This window comes from Typopeltis vanoorti, chromosome 23 (genome assembly GCF_054136105.1).
Source record: "Typopeltis vanoorti isolate ZY-2024b chromosome 23, IOZ_Tvanoo_1.0, whole genome shotgun sequence".
NCBI classification, from domain to species: domain Eukaryota; kingdom Metazoa; phylum Arthropoda; class Arachnida; order Uropygi; family Thelyphonidae; genus Typopeltis; species Typopeltis vanoorti.
In genome coordinates, this window is record NC_143571.1 from 39,297,923 (window position 1) to 39,323,136 (window position 25,214).

The following is a 25,214-nucleotide window of genomic DNA, read 5'->3' on the forward strand; positions in this document are numbered from 1 at the left end:
TTAACTCTGGTGATGTTGAGTTGGGGTTTGTTTTCAGATTTGTTCCAGTAGCTGACTTTTCGCTGTTCGCCCTGGTTCCCTGGCGAAAACAACGGGGGCCTTGTTTAACCGGGCGACGCCCCAGCCGGCATGAAATTTTGTCATGTTGTACCATCATTCTATATTTTGGTTAACCAATAAGAATACAATTTGGTCGGCTAAATCCCAAATTGCCAGCCCATCCTCATCCGTTCAGTATCCAAGTAGATACCCAACAGGGTGCACCACGAGAAGGTGAGGATTGGACATTAGGTCAGAAGCCCTGGTCGGTTCTCCGCATTCCTTTAAAGGCTATGTGGAGGTCTCCTCTCAGTTATACAGCTTTGACCCTTAAGCACCCCTTTAAACCTGAAAAATCTGGACTTTCTGAACATGCCATCTTCACTAGACACAGAGTTCACTGGAGAAAGACAAGAGTTCTTCACAAAAGTCAGTTTCTCGTGGAACGCCTTTATAAAGAAACATGTGAAACTCTACTTCATTCTCCTAACTTAAACAGATCAGACGGCTTACGTCTGTCCCCTTTATGGGAGATAGTAGAAAGTTATTGACCTTTTTAGTTATCTTACACCAGCTACTTAGGTGGCGCTTTTTGGAATTGTCAGTTAGTGTTTAATTTTGAGCTTAATGTACTGAGGATGCCTGTGACACATAGGCAAAAATTATACTAATAAATAATCTTTCTACGTGAGTTTTTTCCGTTATTTATTGTGTACCGATATGTCTACTCACGGTTTACCTCTTTTAAAATTTAAAAGAGTTATCGTTCCATTGTATAAGATCCTGATCAGACCACACATAGACTATTGTTCTAGAATTTGGTCCCCAGGAATTGAAGGGGATAAATTAACTGTGGAAAGGGTAACAAAGATGGTTTCAAGTCTGCACAATGTTAGTTATGAGGATCAGCTGAGAGAATGTGGACTGCAGAGTTTGGTGGATAGAAGAAGGAGAGGTGATATGATTGAGACTTTTAAACTGTTGAGAGGTAGTTACAGGGTTGACAGTGGGAAGTTCTTTTGCTTGGTGGAACAACAAGAAGGAGCGATGACAAGGGATGACAAGTTCCCTGGAAGTTACAAAAGGAAGCTGTGAACAAGAGGGTGAGGAGTGGTTTCGTTGAATGGAGGTAGTTGAACCACAGAATGCATTGCCTGATAGAGTGGTGAGAGCAAGAACAGTCAATGAGTTCAAGGAGTGGTGTGATAGAATTTGTGTTTGTCCTAGGAAGGACCTCCCACAGTGAGTCTTTTGAGTGCATGGAGGCCTGAATAATAATAATAATAATATACATATACAGGGATCCAAAAATCCACTTGCTAACACCCTTAGTCTGTCGTCATTACTGTAGCATATAGATTTAAATGGGCTATCAGTATAGGCAAAAGATAAGTAGTTTCAGTTTAATGTGGAGAAATGTAAAGTTATGCATTTTGGGATAAACAGATTATAAACTGTGTGATGGAGCAGTACTCCAGAAAATAGATGAACCTGGTGATTTAGGAGCGGTGATAGACAGAGAGTTGAAGTTTGGGGTAGTTCATAAGATTACTTGGCTATTGAAGAGCACACTAACAAATAGAGATAAGGAAGTTATTCCTCTTTATAAGGTCCTCCATAACTGGTATATTGTGCTCGGGTCTGATCTACTGGGTTTCTTGGGGATGAGGAATTTGTGGAGAGGATTGAGAGACAAACAACCAAGATGGTGAGTAGTCTGGAATGTTTCCCATGACGATAGATTGAGGGTGTGTGGACTGTAGAAACTGGTAGAGATGCAAAAAAAAAAAAAAGGAGATATGACAGAAACATTTAATTTACTTAAAGAATTTTATATGACTGATGAAGAGGAAATGTTTCAACGCCTGGCTAGAGGAGTCAGAACAAGGGGTCATTCCTGGAAGCAGAGTAAAAGTGTGGTTAGTATGGGCATGAGGACTAGATTTCTCACTCAGAGAGTTGTGAGTGAATGAATGAATGGAATGGGATGCCAGAGTTAAAGTTGTTAGTGATTTGTCTGTTAATGGGTTCAAGGAGAGGTAATGATAAATTATGTGGATAGTTTGGGTCTCCCAGAATGAGTCTTTGAACTCCATGGAGGTGCTGTACAGTAATAATAATAATAATAATAATAAATTAAATTGCAGTTATCATTTCCAATCAATAAATTTTTAATAAAATTAATGCATTCATATGGTTCAATATTAACCTTACATGTATATACAGTATGCATGACATATGTAACAGAATCTTTAAAAAATTAATTGTGCTTTTCTTACAATATAATTTTATTAACAAAATAAACCAGTAATTATAAACATAAAAATTAAAATTGACACAATCTAATTAAATACTGTAATGCATATATACATCTTAGCCTTCCAACACTTTGAAACATAAATAGGTGCACAACTGTAATATAGTATTCTCCTAAACTTATTTTCACAACTCACAACATGAATTAGCTTAGAATATAATTAGATGCTTGAAAATTTTACATAATGCAGATTCTTTTTAATATTGTTATTTAAAAAATACAAATCTTGCAAAGACAAGTCAAGGACCGGATCATGTGACTGGGTGCTGATGATGATGAAGATATATGGTTTTAATGGGATAAGGACATAAAGTCATACTGTGCCATATCATAGATTATAGCAGTACACAAGGTAAGACAATCACAAACATCCATTCCTTCAGTGAGATTCAAACCTACAATCTACCATTTGGAGAGCAGGTATGCTAACCACTTAACTAACCAGGCCAGCTGTGACTGGGTGCTTCGAGTGCCACTTACCTTCTTGTTTTCATGAATTTTATTATTTGCCTTTCCTGTTAAATTATTGTTCATGGATAATTTATATAAATTCATCCTTCATTATGAACAATAATGTAAAAAGTAAACAAACTGAGTTGTAATGAGCTGTTGTGCCATATATTTTAAAAACCTATATTAAAGGAAAGCATATTTCTATAATTATGTGTAGTGAGATTTAAAGAATATATTACTTAGTTTTGTCAACGTAATATTTAGTTTTGATTTGTTTTTGTCTTAAACATCTATAACAATATTTATACTTTTTATAATTTTTTTTTTCTGGCTAGTAGATTAAAGTCATATTTCTGGAACCCTGTCTGCATGTGTGTGTGTGTGTAATTAATAAAAATGAAAAAAATCTTAGCCCATCCATGGTACAAATGTACGTCAGGTTTATAGATGCCTTTTGTAGAGAGCCAGATAAAAAAAATAAATCATTTTAAAAAATTATGATCAGAGAAAGAAAGCAGTAATGATAGCATTCAAAAGCAAATGTGAAGATAAACATCCTGATTGCTAGCAGGCAATTTCAAGTAACAGCAAGTTTCAAAACAGGGAAATGAGCAATAAGACTTATTTGCCTATGGTCTCATAGAAAGCCCTACTAACGAAGAAATTAAAGGATTTTTTGAGTATTAGAGATGGCAGCTGACAATAAAGAAATAAGAAAAGCTGTCCTTGTTGGAGTTCTAAACAGCAATCTAAGATACGAATTCGAGGCATATAGGAACATTTGGGGAAAGTTTAGAGAGTAAGTGCTTGCTGGAAATCTGGTCAGGAAGCAGACTAGTCTTCATAAACACCATGTTCCAACATACAGATATGCACAAATTCACATGGAGAGAAGACCCAAGAAAATAGAAAAGTCTTATTGACTATATAATCATTAATAGTAATCTCTTCATAGTGGTAACTAGCCATATCAGTTTCTACCTTTACTGAAGTCTCATTATTGGGAGCTAGATTTGTACGGATATAGAGAGCTAAGTCAATCTGGAAGGAAATATGCTATGCATTACGAGATACAAAGGCAATTTGGTGTGAAGTCATCTAACTCCACATACAAGTAACCTAGTCTTGAAGATACTTCAGTCATAAACTTTTGTTTACTCATGCTTAGGTAAAGGACTAAAACAAGATAAATTTAATTTTATCCTTTTAATGCATAGTAGAATACATGTCCGCAAGGAGATGTGCTTTGCATTATGGGAGATACTGAGACAAGGAGTGACGAGAGCTTGATCCATCTTTGCTCAGCGTTGCCTAGTGTTGTGCCACCTTACCTCAGTCCTGAAGATATTTTCAGGTGCAAACTTTGTTTGCTTACACTTGGATAAAGGATTAAACTAAATTTATTATAGTCTAACCAAGTGCAAAATAAACTTCCAACATCTTTCTCTAAATCCAGAGTAATTCAATAATAAGGTGGTACACCTGTTGGCAACTCGTATAGGTAAATATGACTTCTCCTATTGCTTCTGCCTTAGTATCTCCATGTTTGGGTCTGCCTCCCATGCTGGATATATATGAGAGGTTCTGCTTGGGGTAGGTTTTTGCCTGTCTCTGAGTAGAGCCACCACTGAGATTATAGCTCTGTCTGGTAGTGGGGTGAGCCTGCCACTGAGTAGAGTCAATTCTGAGAAGTTTATCTTGGTGAGGAGGTGAGCCTGTCACTAAGTGGAACAAAGCTGAGTTGGGCAATCTTTCGGGATCGTCTTTTTAGAGAGGCCTTTACTTAAATATGCCTCAATAAAGGTCGATGCAAGGAGTCCTTACCTCAGTCCTGAAGATATTTTCAGGCACAAACTTTGTTTGCTTACACTTGGATAAAGGATTAAACTAAATTTATTATAGTCTAACCAAGTGTAAAATAACTTTCGACTAAAACAAGAATATGATTTCTTGTCTAATATAATTTAGTAACTATTTTAATTAAGAGAAGCAATAATCAAGTCAGATTTCAAAAACCAGTAATCACTAACGGACATTAAAATTTTTCTTTACCCAGCCAAAGGTTAGATTTGTCTAAGATCTTATCTTAGTAAGATCTGTATGACAAATGACCATCTACGTTCTAGGGATGGGATTGTCTGAAATAATCAAATGCTAGAATGTGGACAGAGAGGGACCAAGATGATGTGCAAAAAACAGTAAAACTGAAATAATTGACTTTTAGATTTTTTCTTTTTTCAATATTAAATAGGGGTTCAATGTTCAAAATGGTAAAAAAAAAAAATGACACTCAAATGAGATTTTTCATATGCCAAATAACGCTCTATAAGTTAAAATCAGTAAAATATTTCTGATCAGTTATTTATTATTATAAACTATGAAAACAGAAATCAAAAATCATATTGTATATACACAAAATTTATTATTGGACACCTAATCCATACCTTGCCCATGGAAACACATCCCTTAAAATTGCCATTTAAATCATGCATTAGAATTTTGCCATCATCCTGAACACATAATAGATCTAAACTTGTTGACCATCCAATATGAATCAATTTTCCACTGTTCCACTAAAATTAGAAAACCATCCTATATAAATATATAAAAATACTTCTAACAAAATTAGTTAACTTAAAAGAGAGCTATCTAACTTTTATATATTCGTGGATGCATTAAATGTTACAAAGCATAAGTAAATGAATAATCATGTTTGGATCTTAGTTATTCATATAACTTTACTTTACAATGAATACAAAAAAGAAGAGCCTAAATGCTAAGGATAGCAAGTCATGTTATAATTAGCATTCTAGTTAATTCTAGTTAAAAAAGTTAAGAGAATTTCTAGATATGTATGGAAGAGTGAAAATGATGAAAACAAATAATGTTGGTATAAAAGAGGTAACGAAAGACCCACGAGTGGCACTGCATTGCGATTCAATTATTAAAGGTATGCTGGATGAGAGGATGCATAAAGTATGTTTTACTGAACATAGAATGAGTAGAGTGACTGAGACATTAGATATGAGAAGTAAGTAAGTAAAAGAGTTGGTTGTAATAATAGATACAAATGACTTGAATGCAAACAAAGAACAAGTTAGATTGCATATCAGGAGGTTGTTAAGATGGATAAAAGAGAATAGTGTGATAGGAAGGGTAGTAAGCGTGTTGCCCAGATATGACAGTGGTGAAATGAGGTGGAGAGCAAGGATTGTGAATGATATGTTAGCAGAAATGTGCAAGGAGAAAGGAGTGCAGTTTGTTAATGTGTGGAATGAGTTTGAAGGATGAAGTGAACTGTATAGGAGTGATCAGGGCCACGGCAAATACCCTTGCCGTGCCCCTGGGAGTAATGGCTTGCATTTGAGTGGTTTTGGTGTGAGTCACTTTGACAGACTGCTGCTGGAAGGTAGAGAAGCAAGTGCAGAGAATGAATTTGATCAAGTGGTAAGCGATATGGAAGAACGGGAGAGTAAGACAGGAGAGATTGAAGAGGGGTTGTGAATGAAGAAGTGAATGGCATGTGTGTAGAGAATGAGAGAACAGGCGTGCAAGACAGACAGGAAAATGGGGAGGCTCAGGGTGGACAGAGGGACACAGCATGAGAAAGGTAGAAGCTCCAAGAGGATGTGAATGCATGTGTAAACAAAAATGGAAGGGGATGACTGGGGATCAAGGAAAAACAGGAGAAAGAAATGAGAAAAAGGAGAAAAGAAATGGCTCAAGTTAAGCATGGAGAAGTCCCATCAAATAAGTGGTGTCAATGGAACTAGCTATAGAATAAGCTCCAGGAATAAGCTGCTGTGTTTGTATAAAAATGCTAGAAGTGTAAGAAACAAGGCAGATGAAATGGTTGCATTAATTGAGTGTGTTTACCCAAAAATTGTTGGAATAAGTGAGACATGGTTGGATCAGGACAACATCCTGACAGGAATAGAAATGGAAGGGTATGATGTGTTCTGTGAGGATAGACAGGGTAAAAAGGGAGAGTAAGTGCTACTGACAATAGAGAAAGAGTTATGTCCATATAAAATAGAGATGCAAGAGGGAAATAGTGTCAGTGGTTTTGAGGCAGTATGGTGTGAGATAGAGGCGAAAAGAATGAAATACTTAGTTGAATGTTGTTAGACCTGATAATGTGACTATGAAATGTATAATCAAATTAGCAAAGCAAATAAGAAAAGGGTGATTACTAAGGCAATAAAGACTGGGATGATGAGATAGCAACTGCAAGTAAAGAAAATGAGTTTCTTGAGTTTTTGAGGGACAACTACCTCAAACAATATGTAACAGAGGGTACACGAGGATTCAGAGGCTTGGATTTGATCATCTCATCAGAGGATGTAATTATAAATGAGGTGTCAAATCATCCTCCAGTTGGTAAGAGTGACCATGAAGTGATTACCTGGGTGGTTGCCAGCAGTGCGAGGAACTCTATGAGAAAATGGTATATGTGTAACTACAAGGATGGTGATTATAGGAAGCTCAGGAGATAGCATGCAGGTGTGGCATGGAATAAGGATTTGGCTGGAAAGTAGATCAAGGTAGCTTGGGTGATATTCAAGAACTGTCCAGTAGAAGCACTATCTAATTGTATTCCAAGGGTAGAAGGTTAAATAAGGTAAGTGTGAAATGGATGAATGAAGAGATTAAGCATGCGATACAGAGAAAAAAAGCGATTCGCCCCCATTCCATACTGTCTAAAATCTTTCATATTTGTCTGATATCTACCTTTTATCTTATTCAAAAAATGAGATAAAAGGCAGCCATCAAATTATCATCCGATTATCCAGCTCATTTTATTACTCTTAATTTCCAGAACATTTGATCAGGTTTGGCATAGAAACCTACTTTTGAAATCTACCATCTTATTGGCTTGCTTAGAACCTTTTGTAACTGGGTGTCCTTTCTCTCATGCAGAATGAATCATATCCTATCCTCAAAGTTTTGCATTTGCAAATTGCCTGAGAATCATAAGACTGTATTTTTGTTTATACTCGTCTTCCTATACATACGAAATGGCATCAAATCCTATATATAGTTTTCCTCATGGCAGTATACCCTATTCCTCTTCTTCATTTTGACAAACTTTGCAATGCTTAAACAATTCAAGCTTCAAGATTTCGTATATCCAATACCTTCAATAGTGATCTCCTTATAATTCACCTACAAAGCAAGGATAAGCTCATCAACTTCAAGGCTACCAAAACACTCATGAGAAAATTTTCACTTTAATTTTGATAATATCCTGATTTCCAGAAAAAAATCAGGTTTTTCTCTTGTAGACCATTTGTACGTGTGATCTATAGTGATCATCTTATAATTCACCTACGAAGCAAGGATAAGCTCATCAACTTCAAGGCTACCAAAACACTCACGAGAAAATTTTCACTTTGCCTCTCCTTACTTTTGATAATATCCTGATTTCCTGAAAAAAAATCAGGTTTCTCTTGTAGACCATTTGTACGTGTATTCTACAGTATTTTATTTAATTAAAAGAGTGTAAAGTTAAACTTTTGAAGGCGATGATGATGATGACAAGATGAGTGTGTACTCATCTAGTTTGGACTTATTATTATCTCGGGCAACTCCAAGGAGTCGACAGACTCATCAAGGGAGGCCCTAACATCATGTCAAAAGCAACTATTTGACTTTCACACAGTATCTATCATACCTCGCCTTGAACTCATTCACTGTCATAGCACCCACAACAGACTCTGGCAGCTTATTCCACTCATTCACCACTCTCCAAGTAAAAAACCTAGTTCTAATACTCCTGTTAACCACACTCTTGCCCAGCTTCCATTTATGGCCCCTAGTCCTCCCACCACCAATCCTATTCTCAAAAATATCTTCTGGATTAATCCTATAGAAACCCTTCAGTAATTTGAATGACTCAATCATATCACCCCTTTTCTGCCTATCAACCAATTTTTGCAACCCACAAATCTTCAACCTGTTCTCATAAGGTTCGTTCCACAGACCTGCTATTATCTTGGTCACTCGTCTCTGGATCCTCTCCACCTCCTCCCCATCAAGAAGAAACCCTGGCACCCATATCTGTGCACAGATATTTATGTACAAGGTATTTATGTACATCCTTGTACAGCTATTATGTACAAGGATGTTTGTATAAATGAAGCATTAGATAGGAACAGGAATCTGAAAGTTATCTAACTTAGTTATGCATTCTACAAAGTGGAATTTACAATAAATAATGGAGTAACTTATTATGTCTGTATGTGTGTGTGTGAATGCCAGAAGTAACAAGAATAAACAGGTTGAGTTCATTACATTATTGAATATGTTGTGACCCCAGATTATTGGTTAACAAGACCCGGCTCTCAGAAGCAGATGTACTAACTAGTATTGAGCATAAAGGATAGAGAATTTTTAGGAAGGATAAACAAGACAGGAAGGGGAGGGGGGAGTAATGCTAATGATATCGGTGTCGCTTGGGGTCACACTGATTAGATCGTCGGCTTGTCGAGAGCTCCTGAAAAGATTAGTAGCATTTTGTGTTAACATTAGAAATTTTACTAGAATTTTAAGTAGTATTGTTTGCTTTTTGTTTCTTGGTGTGTCTGTGCAATTTTTGCGTGTTTTCTGTTATTTTAATTATTAATTTTAAGATCAGATAGCGTACACATGGCACCGATAAAGAAAAAAATGGCGGCCAGGTCGCCATTTTTGTTTAAGAGTTTTGATGTAAACGATTTTATGCAATGTGCTGTCTGTGAGATGTATGCCTTGTGAAGAGTGGTGGGAGTCTGGTTAAAAAGTGATAGTGGAGTTAATATGTGCAGAAAATGTAAAGAGAATGAGGATTTCAAGCGCGTTTCGTGTGGCGAGAGTGATATCGTTAACGATAGTCAGAATGTAGAAAATGGCGGTGTGCTAGAGAATTGCGTGGTAGTGCCAGATAGGTGTGAGAGCGTCGTTGAAAGTGTAAATGAGGGTAGAAATACAGAACGAATGGATGATTTGATTGATAATGAAAATGGTAAGATAAATGCGAGTAGTGAAATTGCCCATTTGAACGGTGCGATACACAGAGCTAAAAGGCAACTGGAGCGTATGGAAAAATGTGTGCTGAACGTACCGACAAATAACCGGCGAAAGTCTGTGACGGCAAATAATAGAATGTTTGTAAACGTCAATAAAATGAAGGAGCGAGTGCTGTATGGGGATTCGCTATTAAGAGGCGTAATAGTTGAGAGTTTAATGAAGTCGTACCAGCCGGGTGCAAACATAAAGGACGTCAGCGAATCTATTCGACTGCAAAAACAGAGGGTGAAAGAGATGATAATCGTGGCAGGAACAAATGATTTGAAAGAGGACAAAATGGAAATGATAGAGGATGTGAGGGAATTATTTGAGGTAGCAAAAGAGAAGAGTGAAAGAGTTAGGATGGTGAGTATCTTACCGCGGTATGACAGCGAAGTGTTTAGAAGGAGGGCCATAATTGCCAATGACATTATGCATGAATTATGCATGACGAGTGGTGTGGAATTGGTGGATGTGTGGAATGAGTTCAATGGGCAAAAGGACTTATATAAGATGGATGGGTTGTATTTGAATGGAGTTGGTGTACGGAGACTTGAAAAAGTGTTGATGAATGATGTGAAAGTGGATGTACAGACTCAGGGAAACTAGATTTATTAAGGGGGGGGGGAGTAGATATGCAGACTTTAGGGAGGCAGTTGAGTATATGAATGAGTATATTATGCCCGAGCGAGTACGAAGGACAACAAATCAGAATGGGATAGTTAGTATAAGGCATCAAAGTAGGGATAGGACAAATGGGCTTCTGCAATTCATGTACACTAATGCCAGGAGTATTAGGAACAAGAAGGAAGAGTTTTTGGCCATGGTTGGCACTTCCAGGCCACATGTTGTTGGTATTAGTGAAACATGGCTGACAGAAGATGATAACGCTAGTGGGATTGAATGCGACGGGTATAGCATGTTCAGGAGTGACAGGGTGAATAAAAAGGGGGGGGGAGAGTGTTATTGATGATAACTGATGAGCTGCAGCCAAGGAGTACAGAAGTTGAACTGCAGGATAGAGAAAAGAGCATATTTGAGGCTGTTTGGTGTGAGATAGAATCTAGCAGAACAAAATATACAATTGGGTGCTGCTATAGACCAGGTGATGGAATAGATGGTGGGGATAGTATGCATAGGCAAATAGAAAAAATGAGCGGAAGGAAGGTAATTATTATGGGTGATTTCAATTATGGTAACATTGACTGGAAAGAGGAGAAGGCACATGGGAGGAAGGAATTGGATTTTATGCGGTTATTAAGGGATAACTATCTACGGCAACATGTAGTGGAAAATACCAGGGGGCAGAGAGTGCTGGATCTTGTAATTGCAACTGAGAATGTGGCTGTAACGAACATGACCATGTTGCATCAATTGGTGAGAGTGACCATAAGGTCATGACATGGGAGGTGGCTAAAGGAGTGGAATTTACAATTAAGACAGGGTACATGTGGAATTACCAGGCTGGTAAGTATGACAAGCTTAGGTGTGTGCTTGGCTCAGTGCCAATGCATGTAAAACTGCAAGGGCTGGATGTTGATAGTGCATGGGAGGTGGTTAAGAACTGTTTGCAGGAGGCAATGGTTGACTGTATACCAAGAGTCTGAATAATAAATCAAGTACGGGTTAAAAGGATGAATAACACTATTAAGCTGGAGCTGCAAAAAAAGAAACAATTGTGGAGGGAATTTAAGGAGAAAGGTGACCATCAGGCGCAGGAACAGTATAAAGCTCAGGCCAGGATGGTAACAAGGGTGGTAAGAAAAGAAAAAGCAGATTACGAAAGAAAAATGGCCATGCAGGCTAAAGGGAATCCCAAACAGTTTTTTCAATGTTGCAAGTAAAAGGAAAAATGTTCATGGTAGAATGATCTTAAAATATGCTGAGGGTAGGGAGGTATCCGAATCAGTCGATATTGTGGAATTACTGAGCGAGCACTTTGCAAGAGTATATCATCCAGGTGGTGACTTTGTAGGAATGGAAGAACCAACAGCTTATACTGGAATTGTGATGAATGAAGTAGAGGTAACTAGTCTATTACAGAACTTCAATGTCAATACATCTGTGGGATTGGATGGTATACCAGCTCGTGTCGTACGTGAAGCGGCTACAGAACTGACAGTGCCCGTGACTATTTTGTTTAACTTGAGCCTCGGGTCTGGGTCAGTCCCAAGGGGGTGGAAAGAGGGGAAAATTGTTCCGCTGCACAAAGGTGGTTCCAAGGCTGCTGTCAAAAATTACCGACCAATCAGCATAACAGGAATCATTATCAAGGTTTTAGAGAAAATAGTCAAGAGGAAAATACAAGATTGGATAGAAGAAAATGGGATACTGTATCGGGGACAGCATGGTTTGTGAAGGGTAGGTCATGCCTCAGTAACTTGCCCATGTATTATAACACAGTGACGGCTGAACTGGATAAGGGTAATGGGTTTACAGTGATTCTACTGGATCTTGCTAAGGCCTTTGACAGGATACCACATGGAATTCAAATCAGTAAATTGCAGCATATGGGGATGGACATAGGGTTGGTGAGATGGATAGGAGGGTGGTTGACGAAGAGATATCAGAGAGTGGTTTACTCAGGAGTAGAGTCCACAAGATGGCCTGTGACTAGTGGTGTGCCACAAGGATCTGTTCTTGGACCATAGCTGTTTAATTTGTTCATTAATGATATAGGAAAGGATCTGAGAGGAACAGTTCATTTGTTTGCGGATGATGCGAAGTTGGGGAGGGCAATAGTGATTGCAGATGACGTCAGAATTTTGCAGGATGATTTGGATAGATGGGAGGTCTGGGCTGAGGAGAATGGATGTCAATTTAATGTGGCAAAATGTAAGGTTATGCATTTTGGGGTGAAAAGATTGGCGGCAGTTTACTGCATTGGTGGAACTGTGCTCCAGGAAATTGATGAGGCACGAGATTTAGGAGTGTTGAAGGAATTGAAATTTAGGGGACACATTGCAAAAGTAGCCAAATCAGCTCATCAAATCACTTGGTTGCTGAAGAATACGTTGACAAGCAGAGACAAGCAGGTTATTGTTCCTCTGTATCGAGCCTTGATAAGACCCCATCTCGACTACTGTGCCCAGATTTGGTCACCTAGATTTCTTCTTGATGGGGAGGAGGTGGAGAGGATTCAGAGGCTAGTGACCAAGATGATAGCAGGTCTGTGGAATGAACCTTATGAGAACAGGTTGAGGATTTGTGGGTTGCAAAAATTGGTTGATCGGCAGAGGAGGGGAGATATGATTGAGACATTCAAATTACTGAAGGGTTTCTATAAAATTAATTCAGAAGATATTTTTGAGAACAGGGCTGGTTGTGGGAGGACTTGGGGACATCCATGAAAACTGGGCAAAAGTGTGGTTAGTAAAGGTGTTAGAGCTGGGTTCTTTACTTTTAGAGTAGTGAATGAGTGGAATGCGCTCCCTGAGTCTGTGGTGGATGCTGTGACAGTGAATGAGTTTAAGGCGAGGTATGATAGATACTGTATGAATGTTGAATAGTTGTGATGAATATGATTTGGGCCTCCCTCGATGAGTCTAATGACTCCCTGGAGTTGCCCGTAATAATAGTAATAGTAATATCAGTTATTTTCAATCCAGTTAGGGAGGAAAGCTATAAGTGCAATATTACTAACAGTCTCGATCCCATGGTAGCAGTTCTTAGATGGGAAAGATATCAGCAGTACATACGGAGTATTAAAAAAATACATCAATGATGCAATATCGGAATGCGTCCCTAGAATTTGAAGAATAACCAGGATAGAAGTGAAATGGATGTGCAATCCTATTAAGCAAGAGAATCTTAAGAAAACGATGATGTGGAAGGAATACCATGTGGATAAATATGATGTCACTTATGAAAATTATATGGGGCAGAAGAGTCATAACTATTGTATGGAAAGTAACTCCGTGTATAAAAAGAAAGGGGGGTGCCCTCTATGGGTGCTGGCAGCTAGCCTTGGATGTTGAGCAGGAGTTCCAAGTATTAAAGTTTTGCAAATCTTGGGAAGGTTAACATAACCATATTTATTTAGATTTGATAGTTTTTTAAAATTGCTGCAGATTCCAGAAAATCTTTCATGTTTGTATTTGATTCAGTGATGCATAGTAGGCTACCTACTCACCCCCCTCCCTCATTTGGTTCTGTGCAAGGCATCCAAAGGCAAAATCTGCTAGACCTAACTGACCATAAGTATGGTGGTAGATGTATTTCTCATGTTTCTCAAGGTGGAAGTTGGCAGATCTCTCAATATATACATAATATAGAAAGGTGCAAGCAAAAGGAACCTTGTTCTTGGAATTTTCCATCCTTCATTTTATACAGAAAAATTTATCCACTTCAAACCCTAGATTCAAAATTAGTTTTAAATAGTAATTATACCATGGTGATTTCCGACATAATTTCTTTATTCACCAAACTCCCCTTTTTGACACTAACTTCACTTAAAAATGTTCTCCTGACACAATGATCTCTTCAATTTTGCCATCAATACTAGTTACGCCACTTGAAAGGTTGCCATATATAAATGGATAGTACAGAATAGAGAGTACAGTGCCATGGATTCTCCTCCTCCTCTAGCCAACTGCTATATTGACATTTTGAAAAACATGCTCTTGATACTGCTGTTCTCAAACCAATAGATAATGTTTTCTCCATTTGGCCACACTGATTGGACACATTAAACTCTTTCCTCCTCCTTAACAACCAGCATCCCAGAATTCAGTTTACTATAGAAAAAGAAGAAAAAAAAAACAATTGTTTATCTTTTTCTAGGTATTCTAATCATGTGTCTACCTAATGACACTTAATGGTATTTAATGCAGCTAAATGTAAGCTCTTGAAATTTGGAATCCACAAAGGGAAGGCTGTATACTATATTGGTGGTTCTATACTAGAGGAAGTGGATGAGGCAAGAGATATTGGGGTGATAGGCAATCAAATTTTGAAGTTTAGGGAACATATTATGAAGATCATGAAAGTAACTCAAAGAACTTTTGTTGCAATACTAAGGACTTTGACCAGTAGAGATAAAAGAGTGGTGATTCCATTACAAAGCACTGATCAGGCCACATCCAGATTACTGAACTCAGATCTGGTCACTAGGATTTGAAAAGGATTAATTAATCTTGAAGAGAGTACAGAGATGGATAACTAAAATGATATAAGGGCTCTACAATGTTAGTTATGAGGATAGACTGAAAGCATACAAACTACAGTTTGGTAGATAGAAGATAAAGGATGACATGATTGATATATTTAAACTGTTGGAAAGTATTTACAAGATAACATGGGGTAAGATTTTTCATATAGTAGAGGAGGCCATCCCAGAAGGTTGAAGAAGGAGGTGCTGAACCATGGAATTCATTGCCTGATAGGGTGGTGAATGTGCAAACCATGAATGGTTCAGGAGAGTATGACAGACATGTTATCTAAGATGAGCCTCCCATGACGAGTCTTATGACTCCATAGAGGTCTGGAATAATAAATAATAATAACATACTTTAATAGAATTTGTCCACACGGTTAGCCTAGTGGCTGTGCGCTTCGAAACCATATGACTGGGGAAGCAGTGTCCTAGGCTCGATTCCTGTCGGTGATGGAAGGAGCTAAAGGATCTTCCTCAGTCATAGCCAAGTTAGCGTCTTGGACATGGACAGTAGGGTTTTTTCCCCAGTTTATCCTGGGTTTTTTCAGGCAAATGGGCCTTGAGAACTCAACACTATGGACATAGGATACACCGGGGCATAGGGCTGACCACCTTATCCTGTAGTCACCTTACCCTGCATCAATCCTATAAAAACCTTTCAGTAATTTAAATGTTTCTTTCATATCCCCTCTTCTCCGCCTCAATCCACAAGCTCTCAATCTATCAATGTAGGGAGCATTTTTTACATCACTCACCAACTTGGTCACTCTCCACAGCCTCCTCATCTCCAAGGAATCCAGGTGACCACACCTGAGCACAGTAATCCAAATGTGGAAGTATCAACACTTTATAAAGGGGAATAATAACCTCTTTATCTCTGGATGTCAGTGTGTTCCTCAACAACCAAGTAATCCTATGTGCAATCTTGGACACCTTAGCAATGTGTCCTCTGAACTTCATCTCCCTAGCTACCAACACCCCCCCCCTAAGTCCCTAGCCTCATCAATCTCTTGGAGTACTGTTCCATCAATGTAGTACACAGCTGGTAATCTTTTAATCGTAAAATGCATGACTTTACACTTTTCCACATTGAACTGACATCCATTATCTTTTGGGATCCGATTATTAATAAACCCTCGACACCGCAAGGTGATGAGAAGATGAGATTTAATAGAATTTATACATACCTTTATGGAACTTATACAATATCCTGAAGATGAAAATATGTGAATATCAGGAATTCCACTTGGATTTGATTTCACAATTTTTTTATCTCTAATTGCTGCAATGAAATAAAAAAGGTACACATCTGTTTAAAAATATTTCTTCATGTCTGATCATGTCTATTTAAAAATGAAGGAAACAACACACTAAAATATTTTATCAGCTAGCAAAATCACAGAACAGATATTGAGTGTTCTTACAGGTGGTAAACTTGATTTTGACTATAAATTACAGTCAAAATTTGATAAATAAATTCTATTATAAATAATCAAATTTCCAAGTACTGGATAAAATCTTAAAGACATCATGTTAAGTGCAGAAAAAAAATGTTAAAATGTTAAGTGCTGACCCACCTTATAAAATAAAGCACATACCCTAAGGACACAGTGTCTTACATTAACAGTGAAAAGGATTTCCTAAGAAAGCTGATTTTGACTTGTATCATGAGCTCATCAATTTGGAGTAAATTCAGAGATAATGTATAGTAATTCTCAATGACAAAGTCATGTTATATAAGAATGGTATGCCTATATTTACTAAGGCAAGTTGCTCTAAGTATTTTTCTCCTTAGGAAGTGTGTTGGGGAGAAGGGGGTTGTGGATTCAACAACCAATGATTCTTGTATAGCCACCAGCATCAGCCATATATAAATCAGGATTATGTGTATGCACACCTACAGTGCTAAGAATCCAAAGTATAGAAAAATATTGTTATGAGCCATTTTACTTTTTTTCTGAAATGGCTAGTGTATATACAAGGTGTGACAATTTAATTTCTGGAACTGCTGTGTAGTGTCGCCTGTGTGGTGATTTGGTTGGAGTCACGTGAGTAGTAGTGGTATTTGTACATCTTTTAATTAATGCGTACATAAACCTCAAACCGATAGAGCCAAAACTGCAAAAACAATAGAGAAAGTAAACTTTGGCATAAAAATGTGTGATTGAAATTTGGAGCAGCGTGTTAACATCAAATTTTGTGTGAAAATCAACAAAACTGCTACTGAAATGTTGGAGCTGTTGAAAGTAGCATGTGATGTAGATGCTCTGAAAAAATCAAGTGTCTTTGAGTGGCAAAAGAGATCCAGAGGTGGGTGAGAAGATGTGAACGATGACCCCAGAAGTGGGCAGCTAAAAACAAAAATGATGGACGCAAATTTGAACAGAGTGCAAGATTTGGTACAGTCTGAAAGACAATTAAATATGCGATTAATGGCTGATGAATTGCAAATGAATTGAGACACAGTCAAGATAATTTTAATTGAAGAATTGGGTATGCAAAAGATTTCTGTAAAGTTTGTGCCTCGGATCTCGATGAACAAACAGAAGCAGTGCTGGATTCAAGTTGTGACTGATCTTTCTGCAAATAAGCACGTTTCTGAGAGTAATTATAGGTGATGAAACCTGGTGCTTCCAGTAAGATCCCGAAACAGAACGCCAGAGCATGCCGAAAATCCCGAATTCGTCAAGTCTGAAAAAAGCATGCATGTCATGTTCCCGGTTCAAGACCATGCCAATGTGTTTCTTTGATCACAAGGGTATAGTGGATTATGAATTCATTGAATAGGGACAAACAGTCAACCAACAATGCTATTCAGAGGTGCTGAAAAGATTACAAGATTCTGTTCGGAGAAAAAGACCTGAATTGTGGCCTGACAAGTAGATCATCCATCACGACAATGTGCCAAGCCACAGTGCACTCATCATGAGAAAGTTACTGGCCAAAAAATCGATTGCTGAATTAGGTCATTCTGCTAATTCACCCGATTTAGCTTCCTGTGATTTCTGACTGTTTTATTATTATTATTACTATTATTACGGGCAACTCCAGGGAGTCATTAGACTCATCGAGGGAGGCCCTAAACATCATGTCCACATAACTATTCGACATTCTCACAGTATCTATCATACCTTGCCTTGAACTCATTCACTGTCAGAGCACCCACAACAGACTTTGGCAGCTTATTCCACTCATTTACCACTCTAAAAGTAAAGAACCCAGCTCTAACACCCTTGGTAACCACACTCTTGCCCAGCTTCCATAGATGTCCCCCTAATTCTCCCACCACCAGTCCTGATCTCAAAAATATCCTCTGAATTTATCCTACAGAAACCCCTTCAGCAATTTGAATGTCTCAATCATATCTCCCCTTTTCTGCCTATCAACCAATTTCTGCAACCCACAAATCTTCAACCTGCTCATAAGGTTCATTCCATAGACCTGCTATCATCTTGGTCACTCGCCTCTGGATCCTCTCCACCTCCTCCCCATCAAGAAGAAACCTAGGTGACAAATCTGGGCACAGTAGTCGAGATGAGGTCTTATCAAGGCTCGGTACAGAGGAACAATAACTTGCTTGTCTCTGCTCGTCAAAGTATTTTTCAGCAACCAAGTGATTTAATGAGCTGATTTAGCCACTTTTGCAATGTGTCCCCCTAAACTTCATCTCCCTGTCCACCAACACTCCCAAGTCCCAAAATTAAACATTGCGCTAAAAGGATGAAGATTTTCTAAAATCGCTGATATCCAGCATAATGTGATAAAGGAACTCAAGAGTATTTCGGAAAAAAATTTCCTGGCCTGTTTCCAAAATATGGGAACACTGTCTAAACCAGTGTATAAATGCACAAGGGGACTACTTCGAAGGCAACAGTAGCCACTAATGTATAGTTTCCAATGTAGGTTTTTTTACAGGTGCATTCTGGGAATTAAATTGCCACACCTTGTATATACAAAAAATTTCACGTAGTCATCTTCCTATCCAGGTTCTAGACCATGTGGCCTGTTCCAAACTCAGTCCATCTTCTTCTTGGTTGTCCCCTATTCCATGTTCCTCTAGAATTATATGTTAAGATCTTTTTTGGTAACCTTTCTCTCTGCATTCTTGCTATACAGTCTAGCCAGTTTTTCCTATATTTAATCATTGAGTCTGTTATGGGATCGATTTTGAGATTTTTAATTATTTCACGATTTCTTTTTATATCTAAAGAGCAAGTTTTTCTGTTTTCCTAAGGAATTTCATTTCTGCTGCCTGAATTCTCTGTATATCTCTTTCTCCGAAGGTCCAGATCTCACTTCCATATAATAATGTAGGTTTGGCTATTGTTCTGTAGACTCTAAATCTTGTGATTTTCTGTACATAGTTAGGTTTAAAGGTTCTGTTAATTACTCCAGTGATTTTTATAAAGCTTGTCATCTTAAAATCAATATCTATTTCATTTATGTAAGATAGTTTACAGCCTAGTATTTGAAATTATTAACTTGCTCAATTATTTTATTATTTATTACTATTTTACTTCTGACAGGGTTATTTCCATAAAAAGCCATGACTTCAGTATTCTCCGTTGACATTTCTAGGCTATACGTTGTATAATATTATTTAAATTATAAATTGATTTATGCAGTTCATCTTCAGTCTTTCCAAAGATGATCTGATCATCAGCAAAGAATAACGTGTCTATTTTTGTATGTCGACTGATTTGGAAGCCATATGTATTTACTTCTCTCCATTTTTTGATAATATTGTCCATATATATGTTGAATAATATGGGTGATAAAGGACAGCCTTGATGGACTCCTCTATTTATTAGTTTCCAAGTAGATATATCTTTTGACTTATTGCTATATCATTATTATCGTATATGCTTAATAGAGCATTGTATAGTTGGTTTGGAATGCAATATTGCTTAAAAATTTCCCATAGTTTATTTCTCAGAATTTTGTCAATTGCTTTTATATAATCGATGAAAGCTAAGTGTGTTTCAATATTGTATTCTCTATTTAAATTAAGGGGATATTAAATCCCACATTATTTAATCCCACAGTATTCTCTATGTTTTTCTATAATTATTTTTAAGATAAAAGCTGTACATGATCTTACCTTACGGAATCCATTCTGTTCTTCTCCCAGTTGTGATTCTATGTAGGATATTAATTTGTTTGTTAACATTTTTGCATATATTCTGTATCCTGTATCGAGGAGGCTGATGCCATGATAGTTATTGCAATATGTTTTTAGACCTTTTTTATAAATTGGTATCACTAAAGCTCTACCCCAGCTTTTTGGGGATTTTCCCTCTTTGTATATTTGGTTTATAAATTTTATAAATCTGATGTTAAATTCTTTACCCACAAATTTAATAAGTTCTGTGTTTATATTATCTTCTACTGGTGACTTGCCTGTTCTGCTTTGTTTGAGGGTAGTTTGTAGTTCTTCGTATATAAACTCATCTATATTACTGATGTTATATTTCAGGGAAGATTCCTGTATCAAGGAGTTATCAAACCATAGCTTCTGGAAATACTTCTGCCAAGTTTCTGGTTTGATCATATCGATTCTTGTTCTTTCTTTTAAATCATTATTCATTTGTTTGAGGATTTTATGTGTGTTAGGTCTTTTTAATGTGCAGTCCCGTTCTAATTTTGCTATAAAATTTTCATATATTTCTTTTTTTTTTTTTTTTTTTTACATGCTCTCTTTGCTATTGCTCTTTTCCTTTTATATTCAATGAGTGATTCATCTGTCTTTAAATTTAGCCATTCTTTATATGTGGTCTTTTTTCTTCAATTATCTGTTTGATCTCTTTGTCCCATTGTCTTAGACCTCTGCATCTTATCCATTTTCTTTTTGTTCCCAAACTCTCTCTTGTAGCATTTTGTAATATATATTTGATGTTTGACCATTCTTCCTCCACTGTCCTGCTTTCCTTGATTTTGCTCAGCTAATCTCGAATTCTATTCTGATACAGGCCTTTAATATTCTCATTGTCTAAGAGTTTAATTTTATATAGTTCTGTATTTCTATTTTCTTTTGATTTCTTTCTTCCCTCCAATCTTGGTTTCCATTTAATTTTCCCTACCAGTAAGTAGTGGTCTGACTCTATCTCTGTTCCTCTATATACTCTGGTGTATATGATCATATTTGATAATTTCATATTAACTATTATATAGTCTATAATGTTTTTTGTATTTCTTGCCTGTCAGGTAAATCTGTGAATATCTTTATGTTTAAAGTAGGTTTTCATTATTCTATATGTATAGGGTGAATGCTCTTAATCTCTTCCCATTATTATTATATGTTGGTTCACCTATCAGTCCTATGTTAGCTTTATGTGAAGTGTTACCAATTCTTGCATTTAGGCCATCCATTATTATAATATAATCAGAAGGGTTTATTTGATCTATAATCTTTTGTAGTTCTTGATAAAAAAAAAAAAAAAAAAAAAAAATGTGATTCTTCTTTTCCCTCTTCTGGGGTACAAGTGCCTATTATTGTCAAATATCCTCTATATATCTTCAGTCTTGTCTCTATGATTCTATCATTCCAGTAGTTGTAATGTATAATATTTCTCTTCAAAGATTTATGTATGAACATCATTTTGCCTGACTTTTCCCTTTCCTCCATCTTTACTCCACTATAAGATAGATATAATTCTCAGTTTCATCTTTTCCTTTTTGTTTTTTCTTTGCTGTAATGATAGCTATCTTTATTTTTTGTTTTTCCAAGGTTTGGTCTAATTCTTGTATTTTATGGTATATACTTCTAATGTTCCATGTTGCTAGCTTCCAAATATCAGACATCTTCTTTTTCTGCTTTTGTGTCCATGTCCTAATCGTATCCATTCTCTGAGCTGGGTCATTTCCAATAGGGTCCATCCTTTTTGAATTGTCTTGACCACCGGGGTCTTGCAATTGCAAGTGCAGGCTTGGCATACCCGGGTACCTGAGCTAAGTATGGCCTCCTTCACTCTTTTAGCCTTACTTCTTTCCAGTCTTGTTCTTCATCTTGATCCTTTTTTCATCTCCTCTATTAACATCTATAGAAGAGGAGACCATACTATAATCTTCACTATCCTAAATACTTCTAACTCTGCAGGGGTTCCTCCACTCTCCCCTGAAGCTATTAGAGTAATCGAGGGCTAAGGGGAATTTCATTTTCCTTTAATAACCACTAACCAAGGCAAGCTTGATTACTTTAAGGTGGCACCCCCACCATCAAGCTAGATTGTAGGAGGAAGGCCAGTAACCTCCTCAGTTGAACTGAAACTCACCAAAAAGACTCAAGACAATTCAAAAAGTAATTTCACTTTTTTTTAAAAATATTGTTGCAAGTCAATTTACTTTTTTCTGAAATGGCTTGAAGAAATATTTTTCTATACTTCAAATTCTTGGCATTGTAGGTGTGCATACACATAATTCTGATTCATAAATGAATGATTCTGACAGCTATACAAGAACCCACAACCAAGCACACTTCCTAGGAAGGAAGATGCTTAGAGCAACTTGTGTTAATATACAAAAAAACTAATCATGAAGATACTTAATGATTAACCACAGCATAAGCAAACTTCTAGTTGGCTTATGCCATGATTAAATATGGATAAAAACAATAACATTTTTTCTTATCAAGTACAATATATAAGTGGTATTATATTGCTTCTTAAATGTATGGTTTATATAGACTAGATTCATAATACTGAATTGGCTAAATCTATCTATCTCCTCCTTTCTAAGGGTATTTAAAATATTTTAAGTAATTGTGCAGTGATACTTGTTGCAACCAGTGTTGAGGGCAATAAATTCACAGGTGTGAGAGAAGTGGGTAGGAGATACAAGTTCATTTCCTGATTATAGTCAAAGAAGGTTACTCTTCTTCTAAATAAATACGGAGATGTGACTGTGGATTTCAGGAATGACTCAGTTCTAAGTACCAGAACAATTTAATAACAGGAAACAGTTGTACAAAATAATATAATGGCTAGCTTTTGTCAATCACTTAAATATATAAGTCATGACTCTTAATTTTAAATAAGAATTACTTCTTGTGTTTACTGTACTTAGGTAACAATATTTGGAGTAAACACATGGTATGAGGACTTTGCACTAATTAAAGTTTAAACAATTTAACTCTATCTTTTAGAACATTAATTCTGTAGCACCTATGAAGTCCTACTTGACATTCTTTAAACAATATTTAACACTCTGGTTTGCACAATATTCACTTATGCTAAAGCATCATTGTGACACACATTTAGATGGACAGTTAAATAATCCTAAACTTGTTTAAGTCTAACTATGAATGAATAATAAATAACCAGGTTTTAACTTGCAGATTTTTTTTTATTAACATTAGATGTATTTCCTTGTCAGGTTTCACTGTCTATATGTCTGATGGAATCTTCAGGAGGTTATTTAACATAAGTAAAAAACCAACAAAAAACTAAAATTTTTCCAAAGCTGCTACTTCTATAAACTGAAAAGACTAGAATATAGTTTAATCACATCTATCATTAGGCATGTTACGTGCAGTCTCTACACTGTTGTGTAAACTCTTATGGGATTGCTGGCATAGAAGAGGTCTTGAATGTTACACATATTAATTTTTTTTTTATACAATGAAACGTGTGGTGAATTCATCACTTCCTGCAAGTTGTCTTATGGAGAGACAGGTAGATCTGTTCAGAAACACATTTCAGAACATCAGGACCACATTCGTCTTTTCAAAGCACAGAAATCTGGCCTCGCTCAACACAGAGTTGAAAATCCAAACCATAGGATCCATTGGGAAAAGACAAAACTTTTACATAGATCTTTATATAAACATGAACATTTATATAAAGAAAGTGCTGAAGCCCTACTACACAAACCAAATTTAAACTGTAATGACGTTCTTGCTATTCCTAAAGCATGGGAAATTGTCATACAAAATAATCTCTTTATATATGTTATCTTTTTTTTTTTTTCCCAGTTATATTTAATTCAATTCTATAACACACTACTGCATGTATATTGGGATTCCATTGTAATCATGTGCCCTAACTGTATGTTATTCCTAGTATTCTTTGAATTACTGTATTGAAGATACTTGGGATGAAATATTTACGTATTAAAACTTATCACTGTGGTTAATACGTGCGTTTTTTAGTGATATTAATTAATGATTTCCAAATGTTGTGAAGGATCACCTTGTTTCTATTTAGTGCCTTTTCAGCAAATAACCTAGGAAGAGTCCTTGAACAATTTGTTGAAGTATTTCTCGTCTACATAAGGCATGGAGGATGCATGGCAATTTATGTGCGATGTTCTTTGAGAACATGTGCTACAAGTCCACTTTTTTTTTCCCTTTTGTTTTCAACATTGCTTACATGTTCCATTTTTATGGATTTTGGAACTTATCCCAGTTTGACCTACATACATCTTTCCACAAGAACACAGAATCTCGTATACCCCAGGATGTTTATAGACCAGAATGCTGTCTTTGGAGGAATGTAGGAAAGTTCATAAGATGCTGATTGATTTTAATATTTGGGACAAGGCCACCACTGTTTTTGCAAGGGAACCAAGACAGTGAAAAGTCAGCTACTAAAACAAATCCACTCAACCTCTAGAAGAAGAATAAACTCAATGTCAAAAGAACTGCAGATAGGAACCATCAATATAAGGGGAATTACTGGAAAGAAAATTGAATCTGCAGAACTAGAAAAGTACCACATGGACATAACCGGCATTACTGAAACAGAGATAAAAACATGAGATTTTACTAAATAATAAGTATAGGATGTCACATTCAGGCAAAAATAATAAGGGAAAGGAAGGAGTAGTGTTAGCATTCAACACCAAACACCTTGATTGCAAGTAGAGTTATGTGGACATACTTCAAAATGGGGAAACAGACAATGAAACTTTTTTGTAGTTATGGTCATACAGCAGGTTCTCCTAAGAAGTGGAGCAATTTTTTTAATGATTAGAGAAACAGCTGACATAAAGAAAATGGAAAAAGTGAGCCTTGTTAGAGATCTCAACAGCAGAGTACAAAATGAATCCTACCTACCAGGCATACAGGAAAATTTGGTAAAATCTGGAGAAAAATGCAAAACTAATAATAATGCAAGTATCTAATGGATTTCTGCTCAGGTTATAGACCACTCGTTACTAACACTGCTCCAATACAGAGATGTATGAAAATTCAAATAAATAGATTAT

General features: G+C 36.6%; 1 protein-coding gene across 2 annotated transcripts in view; it reads right to left on the bottom strand.

Moving 5' to 3' along the window:
- Positions 1-25,214, bottom strand: part of Vps16A (vacuolar protein sorting 16) — a 432,364-nt gene that overhangs the window by 375,684 nt on the left and 31,466 nt on the right. For both annotated transcript variants that reach the window (XM_090412822.1, XM_090412821.1), the window contains exons 3-4: positions 16,199-16,293; positions 5,254-5,382 (exon numbers count right to left, since the gene is read on the bottom strand). In XM_090412822.1, coding sequence (XP_090268948.1) covers positions 5,254-5,382; positions 16,199-16,293 — 224 coding nt within the window. The remainder of the gene's footprint in view (positions 1-5,253; positions 5,383-16,198; positions 16,294-25,214) is intronic.